The 18,003-nt window shown below is 42.3% G+C and overlaps 1 protein-coding gene across 2 annotated transcripts in view; it reads left to right on the top strand.

Annotated features, from left to right (window-relative positions):
- The window catches only part of syn3 (synapsin III), a 105,594-nt gene that overhangs the window by 20,221 nt on the left and 67,370 nt on the right, over positions 1-18,003 (top strand). For both annotated transcript variants that reach the window (XM_079335031.1, XM_079335032.1), the window contains exon 3: positions 4,105-4,162. In XM_079335031.1, coding sequence (XP_079191157.1) covers positions 4,105-4,162 — 58 coding nt within the window. The remainder of the gene's footprint in view (positions 1-4,104; positions 4,163-18,003) is intronic.

The raw sequence follows: 18,003 nt of genomic DNA, 5'->3' as shown, positions 1-18,003 counted from the left end.
TAGTCGTACAAACAGCTGCACTTGGTGTTAACAGTGAGGGTGGGGTGGGGGGAGGGGAGCCAGTGTGCTTTGTTCTGGTCTGAGACACTGGTGCTAAAGAGAGAGACATATTCTGGACATCTAGTCTAAACTCCACAAACGATGCCTTTAATCTGAATCGTTTACTAAAACAACATAAAAAAAAATGAAGTTGTTGGACAGTAATCCAGAAAGCTGTGACACAATAACAGTATTTCAGTTTCAAAATGTGTCTTGAACTGTCCTGACTTGAAGGCACTGTGAAGGTACCACAGTGTCCGTCCATCCATTGCTCCCTGCTTTGGGGGCTGGATTTCCTCTTGGGCATTCCAGCTGAGAGGCTGAGGTCTCTGGGGAAACACTGCTCTGTCCTGACAAGCTTGGCCTCCGGCAATGACTGATGCACAATAGCGGTACACAGCACTGAGGCAAAGTCTCCGAGAGCATCACCAGCACCGTCGACAATCCCTCCTTCTCGGCCTCTATGTCTCTTGCTCTTCCTCCCTCTCTCCCTCTCTCTGCAGGCCGACACGTAAGACGTTTTTGCCAAGAGGCTGTCAGTCTGTTTGCACTGGGTTCTGAATGATATGAGCCTCTGATTGCTCAATTCAGCGGCGCTTTGGCAAAGTGTTTACTTCTTCGTGTACCTCATGGAGTATGATGAGATCCTTTGGTTGCCCTAAGCCATATGAAGTGGGTTTTAATTTCATGTTTTGTCACGCAGGGAGCCCACACACCGCTGTACATCTCAAGATTAAAAAGCAGAAGGAAATCTCTTTTCTGGCATTCATCAGTCCTGGCTGAACTTCACAAACAGGGCAAAAGTTCACGCAGTGCAAAGTGCAGAGCACGATGCAGAGTTGGTTAGATTGGGATGTGCAAGCCTTAAACCAAAAGCCATCAGCCATGACCTTTTCCATTCTGTTGAGTATCAAAGAGTTTTTAACATTGTTCAGATCATTTTATATGGTGAACACGTTGTTAGAGTCTTTCCTGTCTATAGTGTAAGTGCCTGCAAGGAAACAAATAATAAAGTGAATAGTCTTGCTCCAGACCTCGCACACTGTTGAGCTGAACTGTGGGGCCACGCCCCTTCAGCCTGGACTCACCAGTGTCAGTGCCTCTCCCAGCCTGAAGGCACCAGGTGAAGCTGCTTTGCTAATCAGCTGGGTTTGGAGTCACACGCAGGATCTCTACGGAGCAGCAGTGGGAGCAAACATCATGAGCGGTGACTGAGACCTGGGTGATTTCAGCTGAAAACACCAAGACTGTTTGTGCAGAACAAACGGTGAGCTCTTGGTTTGTTCCATTGTTTGCAAATCATTAAATAGTCTGATTGAAAACTATAAAGATTAAGGGTTTAAATGAACTTATTAAATATTATTGAAAAGTATTTCATGATAGTTAAATACAGATAAAAAGTAGGGCCTTTAAAGTCATGTGAGCAGAATACAATTAAAGCGTCATGTATTTATTTGCTTTGCATTGGCATGCATTTATCTAGTCTTGGCACGCCCACCTGTAATGACCTCAGCGAGGGGACGGCCTTTTTAAATATAATATGAAGAGCATATAAAACTGCTCTCTGTGAAAATTCCCATGGCCAAATGGTGTTATGGTGTGCCTCCAAATATAAAATTGTCTTAACTTGACTGGTCGATTAATCTTCATTTTCCAACAGTATTCTATTAGTGGGAGCCCTGCAACCTTCATAGAAGAAAACATGAGCTAAACCAACATATGTAGAATTTAATCATCATGTAAAAACATGTTTTCACCCCAAAAGCATCTCTTGAATAAATATTGCAGAATTGGCTCAACATCAAGTTGAGCACAGTGGCTTCATATAGAACTGTAAAACACACACTGGAGGGCCTGTTGGGTTCGTCCACATGCATGACTCATACGCTTTCTATTAGAAGAACACAAAAGTAGGAACGTATTCTCATGGTAAAAAAAAACAAAACAAAAAAAAAGGAATTGAGCTCCATGTTTTTATAGTGGGTGTGTATGCAACTGGGAGACGCAAAGCCCAGAGCTCTTTGCAGAGTTTCATGTTTACATTCAACATTACAGTATAAAGCAGAGCAGAGGCCCGTCAATTAAAATTGATCACTCATGGTGTCGACATGTTTTGCAATACTTTGTAATGCATTCTAGTCATTTTTGCAGGGTGAGCCTGCAGGACGGCCTCACGCTCCGTGGAGGTGGAGGTCCCGGGTGACAGAGGGCATTGCCTGTCTATAATGTAGGTCAGTCACGCTGAAGATTCACGGCCTCCAGAAGACTAGCTAGAGGACTCAAAATTTAAAAGTCCAACAGCTGGGACATGTTAAGATCAAGACCCCCCCCCCCCCCCCCCCCCCCCCAAGCAGCCATAATGAACCTTAATGAATGGAACCAAAAAGGACAGATGTCGGCAGATGAACAGCAACAGATGTGGACATGTAGATGACAATTCGAGTAAAGACACTTTGTTTGATGAGCGCCTCCGACAAAAAAAGTGCTGTAAAAAGGAAAATGTGTTTTGTTGTGAGAATGTCGAGGGGCATTTTAAATCCCAAACAGCCTGTCCCAGTAACTCAAGGCCTCTAGCATGTAGCCTCGATCCACAGCTAAACACAGCTCCAGCCTGAAGCCTCTGACAGATTGTTAACTGTCCCACGCTTGTAACTGGGGTGAGAGTTCAAAGCCTAGTCTTACAGAGCACTGGGACATAACAAGGACACGACTAATAAAACAGACGAGAAAGAGCTTCATTGAGTTTGAAATCCTCAAGTCAGGACGGTTGAACATTGTAAAGCATTGTCACTGGGTTTGTGTTTGGCCGCTGTGAGGAGGTAGAGAGCCTTCAAACTGTCCATGGGGGGGGCGCCACATAACTGTTAAGGCGATGACACACCAAGGACCACCATTGGACCATCGCTGGACTGGTTGTTGTCCTAGTTTTTGCGTTGTGTCCTGCTCCGTCACTTCCCCTTCGGGCCCCGTCTGCCTTTTTTTTGGCCAATTGTTCATGTTGAATTGGTGTTGGTGAAAGGAGTCTCTCTGATTGGCTGTTCGGAGGTTAGTAGACCCTTTTTGTTCGAGACAAAAGGCAACGCTAGTTCTGTCCTATGATACAAATTCAAGCATTATAACTGGATGCGTTCAGTGTGGAAGACGGAAGCATTCACAGAAATGAGCCAAGCTGTAAATGTTTGCTCAAGCGTTTTATCGGGGTCTCTCGTAAGCCCCCTGACTTGAAGGTGCAAACTTATTTGTTACACTGTTGAAAGATCTAAGAAGAGGAAGCCTGTAAAGAAAATAATATCTGGCAAGAGTTACTGGAATTTCACTATAAGACACAAACCAGCAAATCAATGAATGCTTAATTTGGTACCATGTTTTTTTTCTGGTAAACTGCAGCGTTAAACCTGTCAGTACAAAATGTTTCCTTCTTAAAACTGCATCCGTGGTTTTGTGGTAATAAGTCCTCAAGTAACCACAAGTTCACCGATTCAGAATGCAAAAACAAGCATCAGTGCTTTATGGCTCCTGTATATGTTGATGTGATCGTCATATGGATCCCAGACGTGAGTGTGAGCAGCCTTTAAAACTACAATGGATGGTTGCTTTGATATAGAATGAATGGGTTTAGGGTTACATTGATCACATCACAGGGGAAACATATATATATATATATTTGGCCGAAAGAAAGAATCCCCCTCAGGGACAATCCTTCCTTCGGTGAGTTCTCTTTATTAGACGCTCTATACTTCACCAGTAACTCTTTGCCAAGACATCCTGTGTACTCCGAGTTCACATTCTTTAGTTATGGAAAATATGAGTCATTGTTGTGTTCGCTTGTGGGGTATTTTCGAAATGTCGTTGAAATTTCAGCGCTCCTTCAATGAAATAAGCAAAGGATATTTTCACTTTTAAGGAGTCGCTGCTCTGGGTGAAGGGGATGACTCCACAAGTTCACGCACGTACATGAAGTAAAGAAGCACGTCTCAGTCACTGAAGTGTCCTTTTTGCAGTGTAAGATGAAGGTTTCAGCTGCATTTAAAATCATCTGACACTCTGTCTTCTGATTCTTTGCAGGGCAAAGTATTTTCGAGGGAAGAAGCTGAACGGAGAGTATGAGATCCGGGTGGAGCAGGTACGGTGGATTTTCATCACAATACTGCCATCTTATTTAATGTCAATGAAAATGATCACACATTGAAAGCTGCTTCGACTATTCTGTCATGATTGCATTAAATGATAATAATTAGAACTTATTGTTTGTAGCTACAGCAAAGGATGCAAATGTATGAACGTATAAAGCCTAACAAGGCCAAGTGAGCTAACTCCAGCTAACAATGGAGCGCAAGGATGTTGATGGTTCACAACAGAGTTGATCAATTCAAAAAATATCTGCCGACTCCTTCACCTGGTGCTGTAAACATTTAACATCTGCTGTTAAACAGGCCCTTTTCAATGTGTGTGTGTGTGTGTGTGTGCGTGTGCGTGTGTGTGTGTGTTGTGTGTGTGTGTGTGTGTGTGTGTGTGTGTGTGTGTGTGTGTGTGTGTGTGTGTGTGTGTGTGTGTGTGTGTGTGTGTGTGTGTGTGTGTGTGTGTGTGTGTGTGTGTGTGTGTGTGTGTGTGTGTGTCTTCTGGGGCTTTCACAGATAGCCTCAAGTGGGTGCGGTCACACACTCGCACGCTTCAACCCAAGTCCAGTACGTTTGGCCAATGTGGCCGCTCTGTTTATTCCCTTATCGAGACTTAGATAACAAGAATGAAGTCTGATTACTATAAGTGAACTTACAGCCCAGCGGTGATTAGCTTAGCTTAGCATTAAGATTTGAGAGGGAAACAACTAACTGTATACAAATCCAAACTTTAACAGTCTGCAAGTTAAAACCTCTAGAGCTGACTCTTTAAAATGTTAAAATCTCATTTGTTCAGTGAAAAAAAAGTAATTGAATGACCAAAATGTACCCCCTTCTATCCCTTTGTTCGTGCTAAGCTAGGCTTTTCTCACCACTTAATAGCATTAGCTAACTACCTCACTGAAAGACGCGTCAATCCTCTTATATAACTCTTTGGGAGAAAACGGAGACGCACTTTCACACGACACAGATTTCAATGAAATACATCAGAGATGTGTGAGATTTAATGTTTACTGTGTGTAGACCACTGGTTTCCAACCTGGGGTCCCGAACCCCGAGGGCACGGGTTCTCAAACGTTTTGGCCTGCTATCCGTAAAGTAACGATGCTACAGACTGAGGACTCCCTCCGAGGTGGTCGAGGCATTTATCCTTTTTTATTTTTTTAACTTTAGTTTTAGCATGAATCTGCCTTTAAATAAATTGTTTGCCTTTATTGGAGAGCTGAAGAGAGACAGGAAGTGTTGAGAGGAGAGAGTGGGGGAAGACCAGTAGTGAAGGGCCGAGGTTAGATTCGGACCAGAGGACTACAGGAAGGCTCCATACCTGGGGTGCACCTCATAAACACGAGGCTATAGGCGAACCGACAAATGTTGTTTTATTTGAACCAAGTATGTGTATATTTTTTACAACAACGGGTTAAATATGCAATTTATGATTTTATTCTATTTTTATTTTATTTTATTTATGAGTTTTTTCTTTTAAGGTATCACTGGGGGGTCGCAACCCCCCAGGGGGTCCAAACCTGTACTTTGGGAACCACTACCTTAGGGACTTATTTTCAGGCTTTGTCTGCTGTGAGTCTCTCTAAATTAGATTTGTTGGTACTAACTTATAAATCTTTTGGTAAGAATAAGTAAGTTTAAGCCTATTCAGTTTCTGGAGTCATCACAAATGATTAAAAGGAAGTTAATATGTGACAGCAGTGTGTCACTTATTTTCTTGTGCGTCTGAAGAGAGCTCAACTTTTGTGAAATACTACAAGTGTGCCTCCAAGGAGAAAACTACTGTTGTAGATAACGTCCGATGCACCTGAAATATGTGTTGGGTTATACATCTGTGAGTCATTGTTCGGACTGGATCTTTGAAATCCAGAGGTGGGATTTTATGAGCAGCAGAAAAAGGGAGCACAAAGAGCTGGAGCGGTGATTTAACAGCCCGCCTGCTCGCCTCTCGACTGCTGCGGTCACATCGTCCTGTAGGGACACGAACAAGAATCTATCCATTATAAACTTTCATTGATACTCCCATTTCTTTTCTTTTTTTTGTGTTGTCAGACACTGAACATGAATAAAAACAGTAGCAGAGTGAATAAGGATCTTCAAGCTGATGGTGAGAGGGACCATATGAGCCCATCAAAGCTCAGCGAGAGCTCCAACTGACCTACTTAGATCTCCTTGGACCCTGACACTATTTCCCAGACTGTAACAAGTCGGTCACTAATTACCTTCAGCAGGCAGACTCTTTACAGGCTGTTTGTGCACCTCGCTGCGAGCTTCAGGACAACAGAAACCAGATCTCTGTGTGAAAAGTTAGCGACATGCTGAGATGAATCCTTTTAGAGGAGGACAATAAAAGCAGCGCCGCACTTTTTCCCCCTCCTCTCTTTTCAATCCCTCTGCCATGTCAGGTTTTAACATCTCTATACCCAGCAAAGCAGGTTTTAAAACCTTGGTTTTAGGTATTTTTCCTTTACTTGGTTTTGTAGATTTATTTCTCAGTCTTTTTTACTACTCAGCATAAAGCCTGCCTTCTGTTCACTTTACTGTAGGATCATCTATCAAACAATCCAGTGAACCAATCAAGCTCTCCAAAACTCACTAAAGTCTTTCTCGGGGGGGCGCTGGGTAACCTAGTGGTTTGTCGAGTACCCCATGTACAAAGGTGCAAAGACCTCGCCACGGTGGGCGCGTGTCCTAATCTAACCTAGGCCCTTTACTGCACGTCATCCCCCTACTCTCTACTCCCATCACCTCCTGTCTCTCTTCAGACTTATCTGATAAAAGCAAAAAACGAAATCTATGAAGGACTTAGAGCATTTACTCAAACTCGTTCAATGAACCAAAAAAAACTCACAAATATTCATTTTAAGGATACATCCTTGCATCAATAGTACACACACAAGCACCACCATGAGTGAACATGATATTAATGATAAACTCCAATATTCAAAGTTGCCATGGATACCATGGCATTTAAGAACATGTCGCTTATGACACAGAAAGTTCAAGGCGACCTAATTGATAGTGGTCTCTACCTGTAGTTCAAGATCTATCTTCCAATAGCGTTTCAGCAGTCTTTTGCTGTGGAAGACAGGAAGACAGGAAGACAGTTAATGAAGAACTGCCATATGCAACCCTGTCTCTGATCAGCTGTCACCTGAAGACAAATAATATTCAATTCATCTCTACACAAAGACATCTGCTAATGCAGCTGAAATTCCTCTTTTGTGTCTGAACTCCAACTCTTCCCTTTGTAGATGCTAGCCACATCTTTCACAGTTGTTGCTGTTACAGCTGTGCAGGATATCGAGGCTCCTGATGCACCTCGTCTGCAACGTGGAATGAGGGTGCAAAGTCAAGATGTCACTGATCTGACATTGGTGGTAAAAACAGATGCAAAGGGTGTGTGTGTGTGTGTGTGTGTGTGTGTGTGTGTGTGTGTGTGTGTGTGTGTGTGTGTGTGTGTGTGTGTGTGTGTGTGTGTGTGTGTGTGTGTGTGTGTGTGTGTGTGTGTGTGTGTGTGTGTGTGTGTGTGTGTGTGTGTGTGTGTGTGTGTGATCGATATTACACGGCTGTGGATGCAAATCTATAAATTGTGATGAATGTGGAAATTTTTTTATGGCCGCCTTTTTTTCAAAATCTAAATGTTTAAAGGGCTAATGGAAACGCAAGCATCCATCTTTAATCCATGAAATGACTTTAAAAAATGCAACATTTGAGCAATGACATATTATACTCAGTTTTGTTCACAGTCACGCCGCGCCGCGAACGTAGTGGTTGATGCACGCGCCCCATGTGCAGAGTGAACGGCCCGGGTTTGAGTCCGACCTGTGTCCCCTTTTCCACCATGTCTCTCCCCACTCTCTCTTCTCTAACTAAAGGCACTGACCAAGCACTCCTTCAAAATGAAACGTGAACTTGGATGGCCTTTGCCTGTCATGTATCATACTCATGCTGTTAAAGCTCTGTGAACCAGAGCTGACAATCCTCAAACTAACATAACTTGCCTCTGGCTTACTTGCTGCCATATAAGGTGCCATATCTTTAGAGTGCCGCACAGACTGTGGAGGCCTGATGCCAGCCTCTAAGAAGTAGAAAGAGAGCGGTTTTGACTCCTCTTGTCATGAAGGGAGGCCCCATCCAAATCCACTACCACATGGCTAATTTATGAGCCCATTGTTGTGGATGTTTTCTCTCTCATTTACATGACCAACTTTGAAGTCCCATTTGGCAGGCGTCTGTGGTCCAGTGTCCACCTGGTAACTCCTTTTGATCACTAAACGGAGCCTCATGGGAGCGCTGGTGCTGCGCTCTCGGAGCTCCCGAGCGTCTGATAATAATAAATAAAAAAAAAACAGGCTGTAAGCGGTCGCTCTTTCAGGAATGATGAAACGTGTCCAGTCGTAGTTCCTGATGCTGCCAAGAAAACATTCCAAGGAATCATCACTTCGATTAGAATAACAGCAAACCATTTTTCAAATCCAAATATAAAAAACTGCCAGAGTTGTAAAGAGAAGTCCCACTGATGCGTCACTCCAGAGCCAAATACAAAATGTTCTCCAGCACGTGTGTGGAGCTTGGATTGACTCCCGCTCAGTGTCAGTTAATCCCTTGGGGTTTCTAAAAGAGGGCTAATGTGTAGTTGCAACAGATCAGTGCTCATTTTTCACGAGTCCGTGACTCACTTAGATCATAGGATTCAGGGAAAATAAAAAACGGATAAAAACAATGTCAACAAAAAAAAATGCTCTCACACACGTTTTTGATTCTTTTTCTTATTCTAACCACAGAGTCATAATCCTGGGGAAAGAAAGGCACGATCTCAGCTTTGAAAGGCAGTCCTTCATTCTACTGGATGATGTTAAAATCGCAATTTTTAGAAAACGGTGTACACCATCCTGATCATCATCTAAGTTTAGTGAGTGAAAACACAAAGCTCAGGCTGAAATGCTTCCTTCCTTCTAAGCTATTAATTAACTATCCTTAGACTCTTTGAATTACCAGAAACATGTCCGTACATGCCATGAGGAAGACAATGTTGAGCTTGCAGTTACATAACGCTTGTGTGCGCTACTCTTAGAGTGCACTCAGGTCTTTTTATTGATGACCAGAAGGAAGAGCACTTACAGTATTGACTTTCTTGGTTTGTTCGCACTACTAGCTGGTCTGGATTACAACAAGCATTATGTCAAACAGTGATGCACGGTTACTTTCTAGTGGTGTGACCATCTTATCTTCATTATTTATTATGCATATGCTGTATATACTGTATATTTCTTCCACAAGTGTTTGAAAATGAAATTTGATCTAAGAAAGATACCGACCAATATTTCTGTATCTGATTTTTTTCTCACCCCAATATCGGCATCGGCCTGAAAAAAAAACCCCATATCGATCTAATTGTGACAAATATGAAAAATAAAGTTTGTATGCTGTAATGGATGTTGATCACAGACATGATCACACCCAACAGAAGTCTGCCAAACGACCTGCCTGTTTGCTACCCACGAGCCCTGCAGAGTCATAAACACAGCAATTTGACACAATTGGACAAATTAGCCGGTTAAACTCGAGGAGGTCTGTTGTTTGTGAAAGAACAAGGAGCAGTTCTTCAGGGTTGCTTGACCATGTGTGGTTTTGAATGCATGGGGGCAACATCTGTTCGGCAGGCACATGACCTCAGCGCCGTCCGTGCTACTTTTGTATGTTATCTGTAGCTACTCTTTGGCAGCTAGTTGCACATTAGCCCTTGTTGATGCTTTGGCTCTTTTACCTTCTGTTGCCCTGTAGTATTTAGCATCTGTCTTGGATTTCAACATTCAGTGCCTCAGTAGAGATTATCCCTCTGCTCTGCTGTACAGGGTGGTAGTGATTAGAGGCAAATACTTCTGTAGCACACATGAATGGTCCACTGTACTCCAGACCTCTCAATTGCAGTCGAACACAACTCTGACATTTCACATAACCACTTTCAAGACACTTTTTTTTTTTTTTGCTCTGTCATATTAACTAAGAATGCATTATAAGCTGATGTGACTAAAACCAATACCTTTTAGTCAGACTTGTTTGTTTTGGTCGGTCAAGGTTTTCTGGAAAAAAAAGCTGAAGAGGGGGGGGGACAAAATAAGAGACACTTTGGTACACGGAAAAACTTCTATTTTTATATGAGAGGAAACAACACGATCAAAGGCTCAATCTGGGTGAGGACATTTTTATTATTAGCGATTCCTGTTTGCTCTTCAGCCTTGGACAAGGTCAGTGTAAGAAAGGATATCGTAGATGTTTGTGGAGAGGCAGAAAAGGAACAGCCAGTCATTTTAGTTATGTAAGAGATCTGTGCAAACACATCCGGGTACATCTATTTTCTTTTGACTTAATCGTCTCCTCGTGAAGCATTCCCACATAAATTTAAGTATTCAACATCTTAAACCAAAACATGCTTATATAAATGAATCAAAACAGTACTAGATCAGAAGGAATTGAAAGCCTTTGTCCACCAACAGCCTTTGTTTTTCACCAGCAGTACCCACAACCTCTGTTTTAGATCGCTTCTCAACAAGATTACTGTTACAAGATTAAAGTTGTCATCTGCTTCACTCATTAGAGACTGTAAAGTCTGTTTTTAATTGCTCCATTTGCTTTATATCTGCTCATATTCAAGTAAATATCACCATGAAAATATGAAAACAATGTTAAGGATTCATGTCCTGATATTTGCAGTAGCTCTAGACCTCGAACTCGTACCCTTGACGAGATGAGTCAGATTAGTTTCTCTGCTGCCGTTGTTGTTGTTGTTGTTGTTGTTGTTGTTGTTGTTGTTGTTGTTGTTGACAAAACCAGTATAAGAAGCCCCACCCCTTCTTGAGGTTGATTGGTCAGTAAGGGAAAGTTGAGATTGACCAGCTGCTGCTGAGGGTCATTTTGCACTTTGGGTTTTGTATAGAGAGACGTTGCCAATGGATACAGGCCTTAAGATGTGTACGCATGCTATTGTATAATTGTGAATGGTGTATTGAACGCAACTGACCCCAGGTGGTCGTACAATAAAGGAAGAGCCAAATCCTGCTTATGCGCCTAATCAGTGTAGACACAAATGTTGTTGCGTAATAGTGAATTTTTTTCTATTTTCAAGGATATCACTGAAACTGACAGCCTCCTCTTTCATTGACCTTCAACTCCCAAAAAGGGGAAAAATACAATAAAAAAAATTTACACAAACTGAAATGTATTTGAATTTCTGGGATTTTTTGATGTTGCTAAAGTGGGTGTTTGTTGTGACCCTTTAGGCGGCACATAGCTTAGCTTCTACTCAGGGCTGTGCTGGCTGTAAGCTGCTGTATACAGTGTAGTTCACTTACTCTTCAGAATAACCTACTAATAAATTATTCAAACCTTCTGGGAGGAACTTTTGGTTTGTCTTGATTTTGGCGCCCCCCCCCCCGTGGACACTTATCTCTCCGCGCACCTTGTATACAGTCGGTAGTCTTTTCTGATTTAAAAAACTATCTTCCTGCTTCCTTTTAACAAATTTCCTTCAATCGGAATCTGACACCTACCCGACAGGGACTGTTATGCATTAAAAATACCTTCATACAAATCATGAACTTTGTTGCTTATGTAGGTCAAATAGAGGTGTCAGTGTTGGTTTCAGCCTGATTTCAAAACAAGTTATAAACTCCTCACAAGAGCTTTAAACCTCCTGTGAGAAACCAACGGTCTTGTTGCTCTATGAGGTGGTTATACATTTCATGTAGCTGAAAAGTCCTCAAAGGAGTTTTAAGTGAAAGTGAGTGTTCACATTAACTTTTTGTAGTCATATGGCTGTAGAGAAATATTTCTGCAGCGAGGTATCGGGGAAGAATTTACACATTAGTTGGTAAAGTTCAGGTTCCAAACTTTCCCAGCTATTTTTTGCTGAAGACAAAAGAGCCTGTTTACAATTTGACTCATGGCCACATGAAAGGCACCTCAACCACCTGAATCTAAGGACACGGGTTAGTCCAAACCTAAAAATATCCACAAAGACTCCAGATGAGCTGCTGTCAAGTGGTGTTTACTTTACTGGCTACGGGCTCACGTGGCTGGGTGGTCAGGACAGAGTGCAGGCAGACAAATGAGGCTTACTTGTAGATTGCTGTCTTAATTTCACATCATGCACTCCTGAAAATTTCTAGAAAATCTCTTGCAGGCAGCCCTGTAAAACTTCCTGAGTTACACATGCACCTCACACGAGAGGCAGAAGAGGGGGGGTCTCGGAAGGTGGGACATGATTTAACATTTGCGTTCAAACAAGCAGCTCACCCCAAACATTTGTTGACATTTTCAGGATTTTTGGGTGTCTGTGAAAGCTGACTCGGCTAAACCATTGCCTAAAGCTTCTATGCTTTCTGTCAGCTATGAGATATGTTTAATCACTATCAAAACTGGCTTTCTGGATTCTGTTCTCTTTAATAGGCTGGCTAAAATAAGGTTCTTAATTCAGCCTGAATGCAGGTCACCAGATGAGAAGAATCAGCTCTGGAGGCAGTTGTCCCTTGTATCAGTTCCTGTTTTCCTTTCCCAGGGCAAGAAGTGCTCTAAGACAAGTGTCTGAATGTGTTACCGTGATGGTAACCATGGTGCTTTGAAAAGACCTCCTGTCCTGGCTTCTGGGCCTGTGCCCTACACCAGCCACTTCATCCATTACTGCCCAATGACAGTCCTTGTTCACGCTCCTCTTACCCTGAACCAGCCAATCAGAAATGGCGTGGAATCCTCGACCCTTGCCAAAAAGGTTGCCCACTCTACCGGCTTTATCTGGCTGCAGCGAAAGTCAACGTAGGCCCCCTGTGTTTGGGATGGGATTTGTCGAGGAGATGAAATGATGACGTGCACATGTGAGCGAATGTGTGTGTGTGTGTCAGAGCGTTTCAGAGTCTGTTTTAGGTAGTAATGTGCTGCTGAGCCGACAGATGTTTCTTTCAGAGGAGGCAATCAGGAGAGGGGAGCTGAGAAAAGGAAAGGAGCCAAGTGCGTGTCCTTGAGGCACATAGTGTGTGAGTGGCGCCTTGTTGTCCCCTAAATAAGATTACAGCATTTACTCGCCCCCTGCTCTTCCTCTGAGAGTGCAACACAATAAATAAAAGAGGTGGGTGTGTTTTTTTTTTTTTTTCACTTGGCAAAAAAAAAAGCCCCAGTTTCGTTATGTTGGTGCATTCTTTTCTGAACCAAGTCACTCCCTCATGCAGAGTTTACACAGGCTCACAGCTCTGGATGAAAGGGAACGTTATCTCTGAGAGGATATTGCTGATAATATTTCCATTTTATGTAGATGAAAGCCAATTTAAAGCAGGCTTAAAGTCTCACAGGATGATCACAGTGTGAGAACGTGTAATAATAATAATAATAATACATTTTATTTAATGGCGCCTTTCAAGCCACCCAAGGTCGCCTTACAGTGGATAAAAACAATACATTAGGTTAAAACCAAACATAAACAAAAACAAAACAAAAGACAGCTGTAGTGTGGAGTGAACAGTTACAGTGAGTATGCCAGTTTAAACAGGTGGGTTTTGAGTTGGGATTTAAAGGTGGAGATGGACTCTGACTGTCCTATGTGGGGGGGGGGAGGGAGTTCCATAGATAGCCATTGACTTAACTTGCCATGCTAATTGGCAGAGGCTAGGTTGAGTAGAGGGTCATCTGAAGGATTTACTTCCTTCCCCATGTATGTTGATGTTTGCATTAAGGCCTGACCAATATGCGATTTTATTAGGCCGATATTTTTCTCAGATCTGTCTCCAATCTTTAAAAATAAATATAGAAATGCAGATTTCTCGTATTGATCCCTCAAATGCAGAAAGCAGACGCTTGTAGAAAAGATATGTAATGAAGACAAGATGGTCACTCAACTGGAAAGTAACTGCACATGTACATTCATCACCACTTGACACTAAGTGATGATGCTTGTTGTAATCCATAGAGCGCCCTCTGCTGGTGAGAGAGAACTGCTAATTTGATGCAATGTAACTCAAATGAAATGCTATTTGACTGGTAAATACATCTTGTATTATCGGCTGATGTCAATTTTTACTTACTTAGGAAAATTGGACTTAACATTAGTCTTAACTATGAGCTGGTCTATACTTGTGACACCGGAGGAGAGGGGTCCAATAACTGAAGGTTGTACCTCCCATAGTGCATTCAGAGACTGTCGGTACCACGAACAGGCCCGTAATGTTCTGGTAATCCTGCGCTGTTCGCTCTTAAGAGCTTCTGCAAGCACATGCGCTGCTTGTCAACGGGCAAGGCAGGCAACAGTTTCGGGCCCCAGGCCAGTAAAGGGCCCCTTGAGGGCAGTGCTCCAAAATGAGCAAATTTTGCAATGACAGTAGGAAACCTCCCTAAGGGCGCCCCATCTGACAGCACTCACTCTCGTTGCATCCATATTTTGAAAACCAAAGTTTGTCAGTGAAAGAAATTGAATTGAAGAGGAATTATCCATTGAGCAGTGATGGTGATGAACGCTGGTTGGAGGAGACCCCTCCCCCCTTGGGATTTTTGCCCAAGGCCCCAACAGACTCTAGAATTGCCACTGTTTGCAAGACAGAAGAAGGATTTGAGATTCTATTCCAGATTTTATAGTCCAGCAGTCCAGTGTTACATCCCTTTCAACCGACTTTAAAGAGTTAAACACTGTACAGTCAGGCTTTCACAGAGTTCTGTCGCCAGTCCAGGATGTAATCCACTTCACCCTCCAGTCACAAAACCTATTTCTTTGATTAGCAGACTGCCATATGCTTTTAGCAATGTGCTGTACATGTGTGCAGGGCTTCAATCCAAAATGCAATGTGTCCTTTTGAGAAGGACTTTGTTTCTGAGTGTCTGAAATCTATTTGAGCAACATCCAAAAGACACTAAATCTCTCAATGATCTCTTTCACAGAGTCACTTCGATCAATCAAAAAGCTGTAGCCTTGCAGTAAATTAAAACGTTCTGTTGAGGGTTTAATTTCTTCAAGCGTAGTTGGTTTAGAATGATTCACATTCATTTGATAAGTATCATCTTGGGTGAGTATTTCTGGCCAAAGAGGCAATGACGCAGTGATCTGTTCTCTGAAATCTCATGGCAGCTTGCTCAAGTCGTGTGACGCCAACTGCTGAGGTGGAAAAAACAAAGCTGAACTTTTTTTGGGCCTCAGTTTGGCACATCTAAAGTCATCTTTTTGATTTGAATTAATAACACTGCATGAAACAAAGCATTCCCTTTACACTGTGTTAAGAAGCGATAAATGACTGAATCGAGTCCATTGCAGGCTCAGGTACTGACGGTCAAATGAAATGCAGCCATGTTCTTTTTGTTGCATTGAGTTTGGGAGTCGACCACGTCAAGGCTAATTGAGTTTTTTTGTTTTTCCACACAGAGTCAGCAGGCTGCTTGTTCAGGGCCCATTAAATCCTCGACATCAATGTCACTTCTCCTAATCAAAAGTGATCTGAAGACTAACAAATGGCCGCCATTTTATCGAGGTCAACTTGCTGCTGTTAAGCAACTCTCAAGGGGCTTTCTGTATCTGGCGTTTATAGCGATGAAGCCTTGAGGTTGGAATCTGCCAGGCAACATTAGAGATGTGATCCAACAGTGTACTCCACCTCCTCCTACCTCCTCTCTCTGAGGAAACATGCATACATGTACAAATAAAACCGGGTTTCTAGTAGAAGACTGCTTTTTGTTCTGTTTCCTTTGGATGCCAAAACCACCAGTTGTTGGAAACATTCAACCAACTACAGTGAAACTGAAATCTATCTCACACTGTATTTATTTATTACCAATGGATCCCCCTAGGATGTTAACAAAGTCACAACCATTCTCCCTGCAGTCTAAACGAACAAGGCAGATGCAACATAAAATTCAAAATTGGTTTAAACAGAAGTTTACTGAAAAAGTATTGAAACTTGACTTTTTCTACCTTAGTCAGTCAAATATCATTTATATGCAACTTATATGCATATATAATTTTTCATCATTGCATTTCTTAATGGCTTTTTAAAGGTCAAATTATTATGCAAAATACTTTTTCTAAATCTAATGTGTCCCGATGATTTAAATGATTTTTAAAAAGTCCATCCTCTCCGTCTTCTGTCTGCTCCACTTTTCAGAAAATGTGTGCTCAAACAGATTTTCCCTTCATGACATCACAAAGGGCAGTAACCGCTTTCCTAGGTGGGTGACACTCCCACAGCTCGGTGTTGGTTCTGCCCTCTGAGTCTCTCTTCTCACCGTAAACACGAGGACATGGAGCGAGAAAGCTGGAGTCACTCAAGCCATTACATAGAGGAGGCGTGGTCATACACTGCTAATTTACATATTTAAAGCTACAGACACAGAAACAGCCTGTTCAGAGCAGGGCAGAAACAGAGGGGTTTATAGGCATGATCAAATACAAGAGTGGATTTAGAACAAGAAACTTCACACACATGTTGAAGAGGAGCTCTGACACTGATTTACACTGGTTATAAAAGAGGATCATATGTGACCTTTACAACTTATCTTATAAGTAATGGGTTAAATGTTGTGGCAATTTGTTTCAGTTCAACATTTTCCTATACATGACAAATCTCTTTGATTTAGGCAGTGGTAATGTGAAGCACCAAATAAAGTCAGCCTTGTATCATGACTCTCATTTGTGTGTGTAAGCTGGGAGTAGAATGTAGGTGACGAGAAAAAAATAGTCTGATTGTGGCGGTCTCCAAAATCAAAAAGAGGTTTAAACGGTCTTCCTGCATTTTGTTTTCAATTACGTTCGGAAAAATTCCTCAAAGTTGCTGTACGGCCTGGCCCACATCACTTTGTATCCCAGCATGTGAAGCCACCGCCTGCAATACACAATTAATGGAAGCAAATTTGCAATTGTTTGGGTTATTTGCAGGGGGTCGATGGTTATAGCTGCATGTCTCTAAACTCTAAACTGGTAAAATGGTTGTGCAGGAATATAGAAACTGGCCCGCCTTTTAGAGGAAAAGGGAATTAAAAGTGCGTCTCATACGGGGGTGTGTCATCCAAGTCGGCTTAAAAGTATGAAATGCTTTAACTTTTGCAACCAGTGCCTGAGAAGAATTCACCTTGAGTACACGTTCGAATCACTCCATTCCTTTTATCACAGTGGATTTGAGATAACGGCTTCTTGTAGCATGCTAACATGCTCTTTGTACACTGTGCAAGTCACTGTGACGAAGTGTGCTCTTACAATGGATCTGCAACAGTATTACAACGTTTTGGGAGCACGACATGAAAATGTTTTCCATCTCATCCTTCAGACTGATCAGATGCCTTTTAAATAGATCAAAACAGAATAGAAGTTCATTTCAGGAATCGTTAGTTTGGTAAAAAAAGACCTTTGTATAATTTACAGCTGCAGCGAGTAGGCAAATGAAATTATAACTCCTTTGACCATTTGGGAAGTTCATTCCCAGAAGTCATCTGTCCCCCCTCCTCTTCACTATCTCTGGGAGTTTGTATGAGTCACTCAGCCGGGCTGCAGCCTTTCACAAGGCTCTCGCTGTCCTGGGGGCCAAAGACTGGGGATAACTCAATTTGCCTCCTCGCCAACTCTGCCTGTCTCTCTGACTCTTTTTCTCTCTGCTCTGCTAATTCAGAAAGTGTCAGATGAAGTCTACCTGAAAGACTCTCGTTTGTTTTGGTGGTCAGGAGTAACTTTTTCAGTCCGCCTGTTTGTAGCGTGATTTAATGACTTTCATGATTTCAGGAGTCAAATTAGTGACATTTGAATAATCATACTTTTTATACATTTGAACAATCCTGACCTGCTACAGAGTGCTGTGAAATAATTTCAGGAGCCATTGGCACA

The sequence above is a fragment of the Symphodus melops genome (genome assembly GCF_947650265.1).
Source record: "Symphodus melops genome assembly, chromosome: 22".
NCBI lineage: Eukaryota > Metazoa > Chordata > Actinopteri > Labriformes > Labridae > Symphodus > Symphodus melops.
Note: the sequence above shows the minus strand (reverse complement) of the source record. Positions and strands in the feature narration are given on the sequence as shown.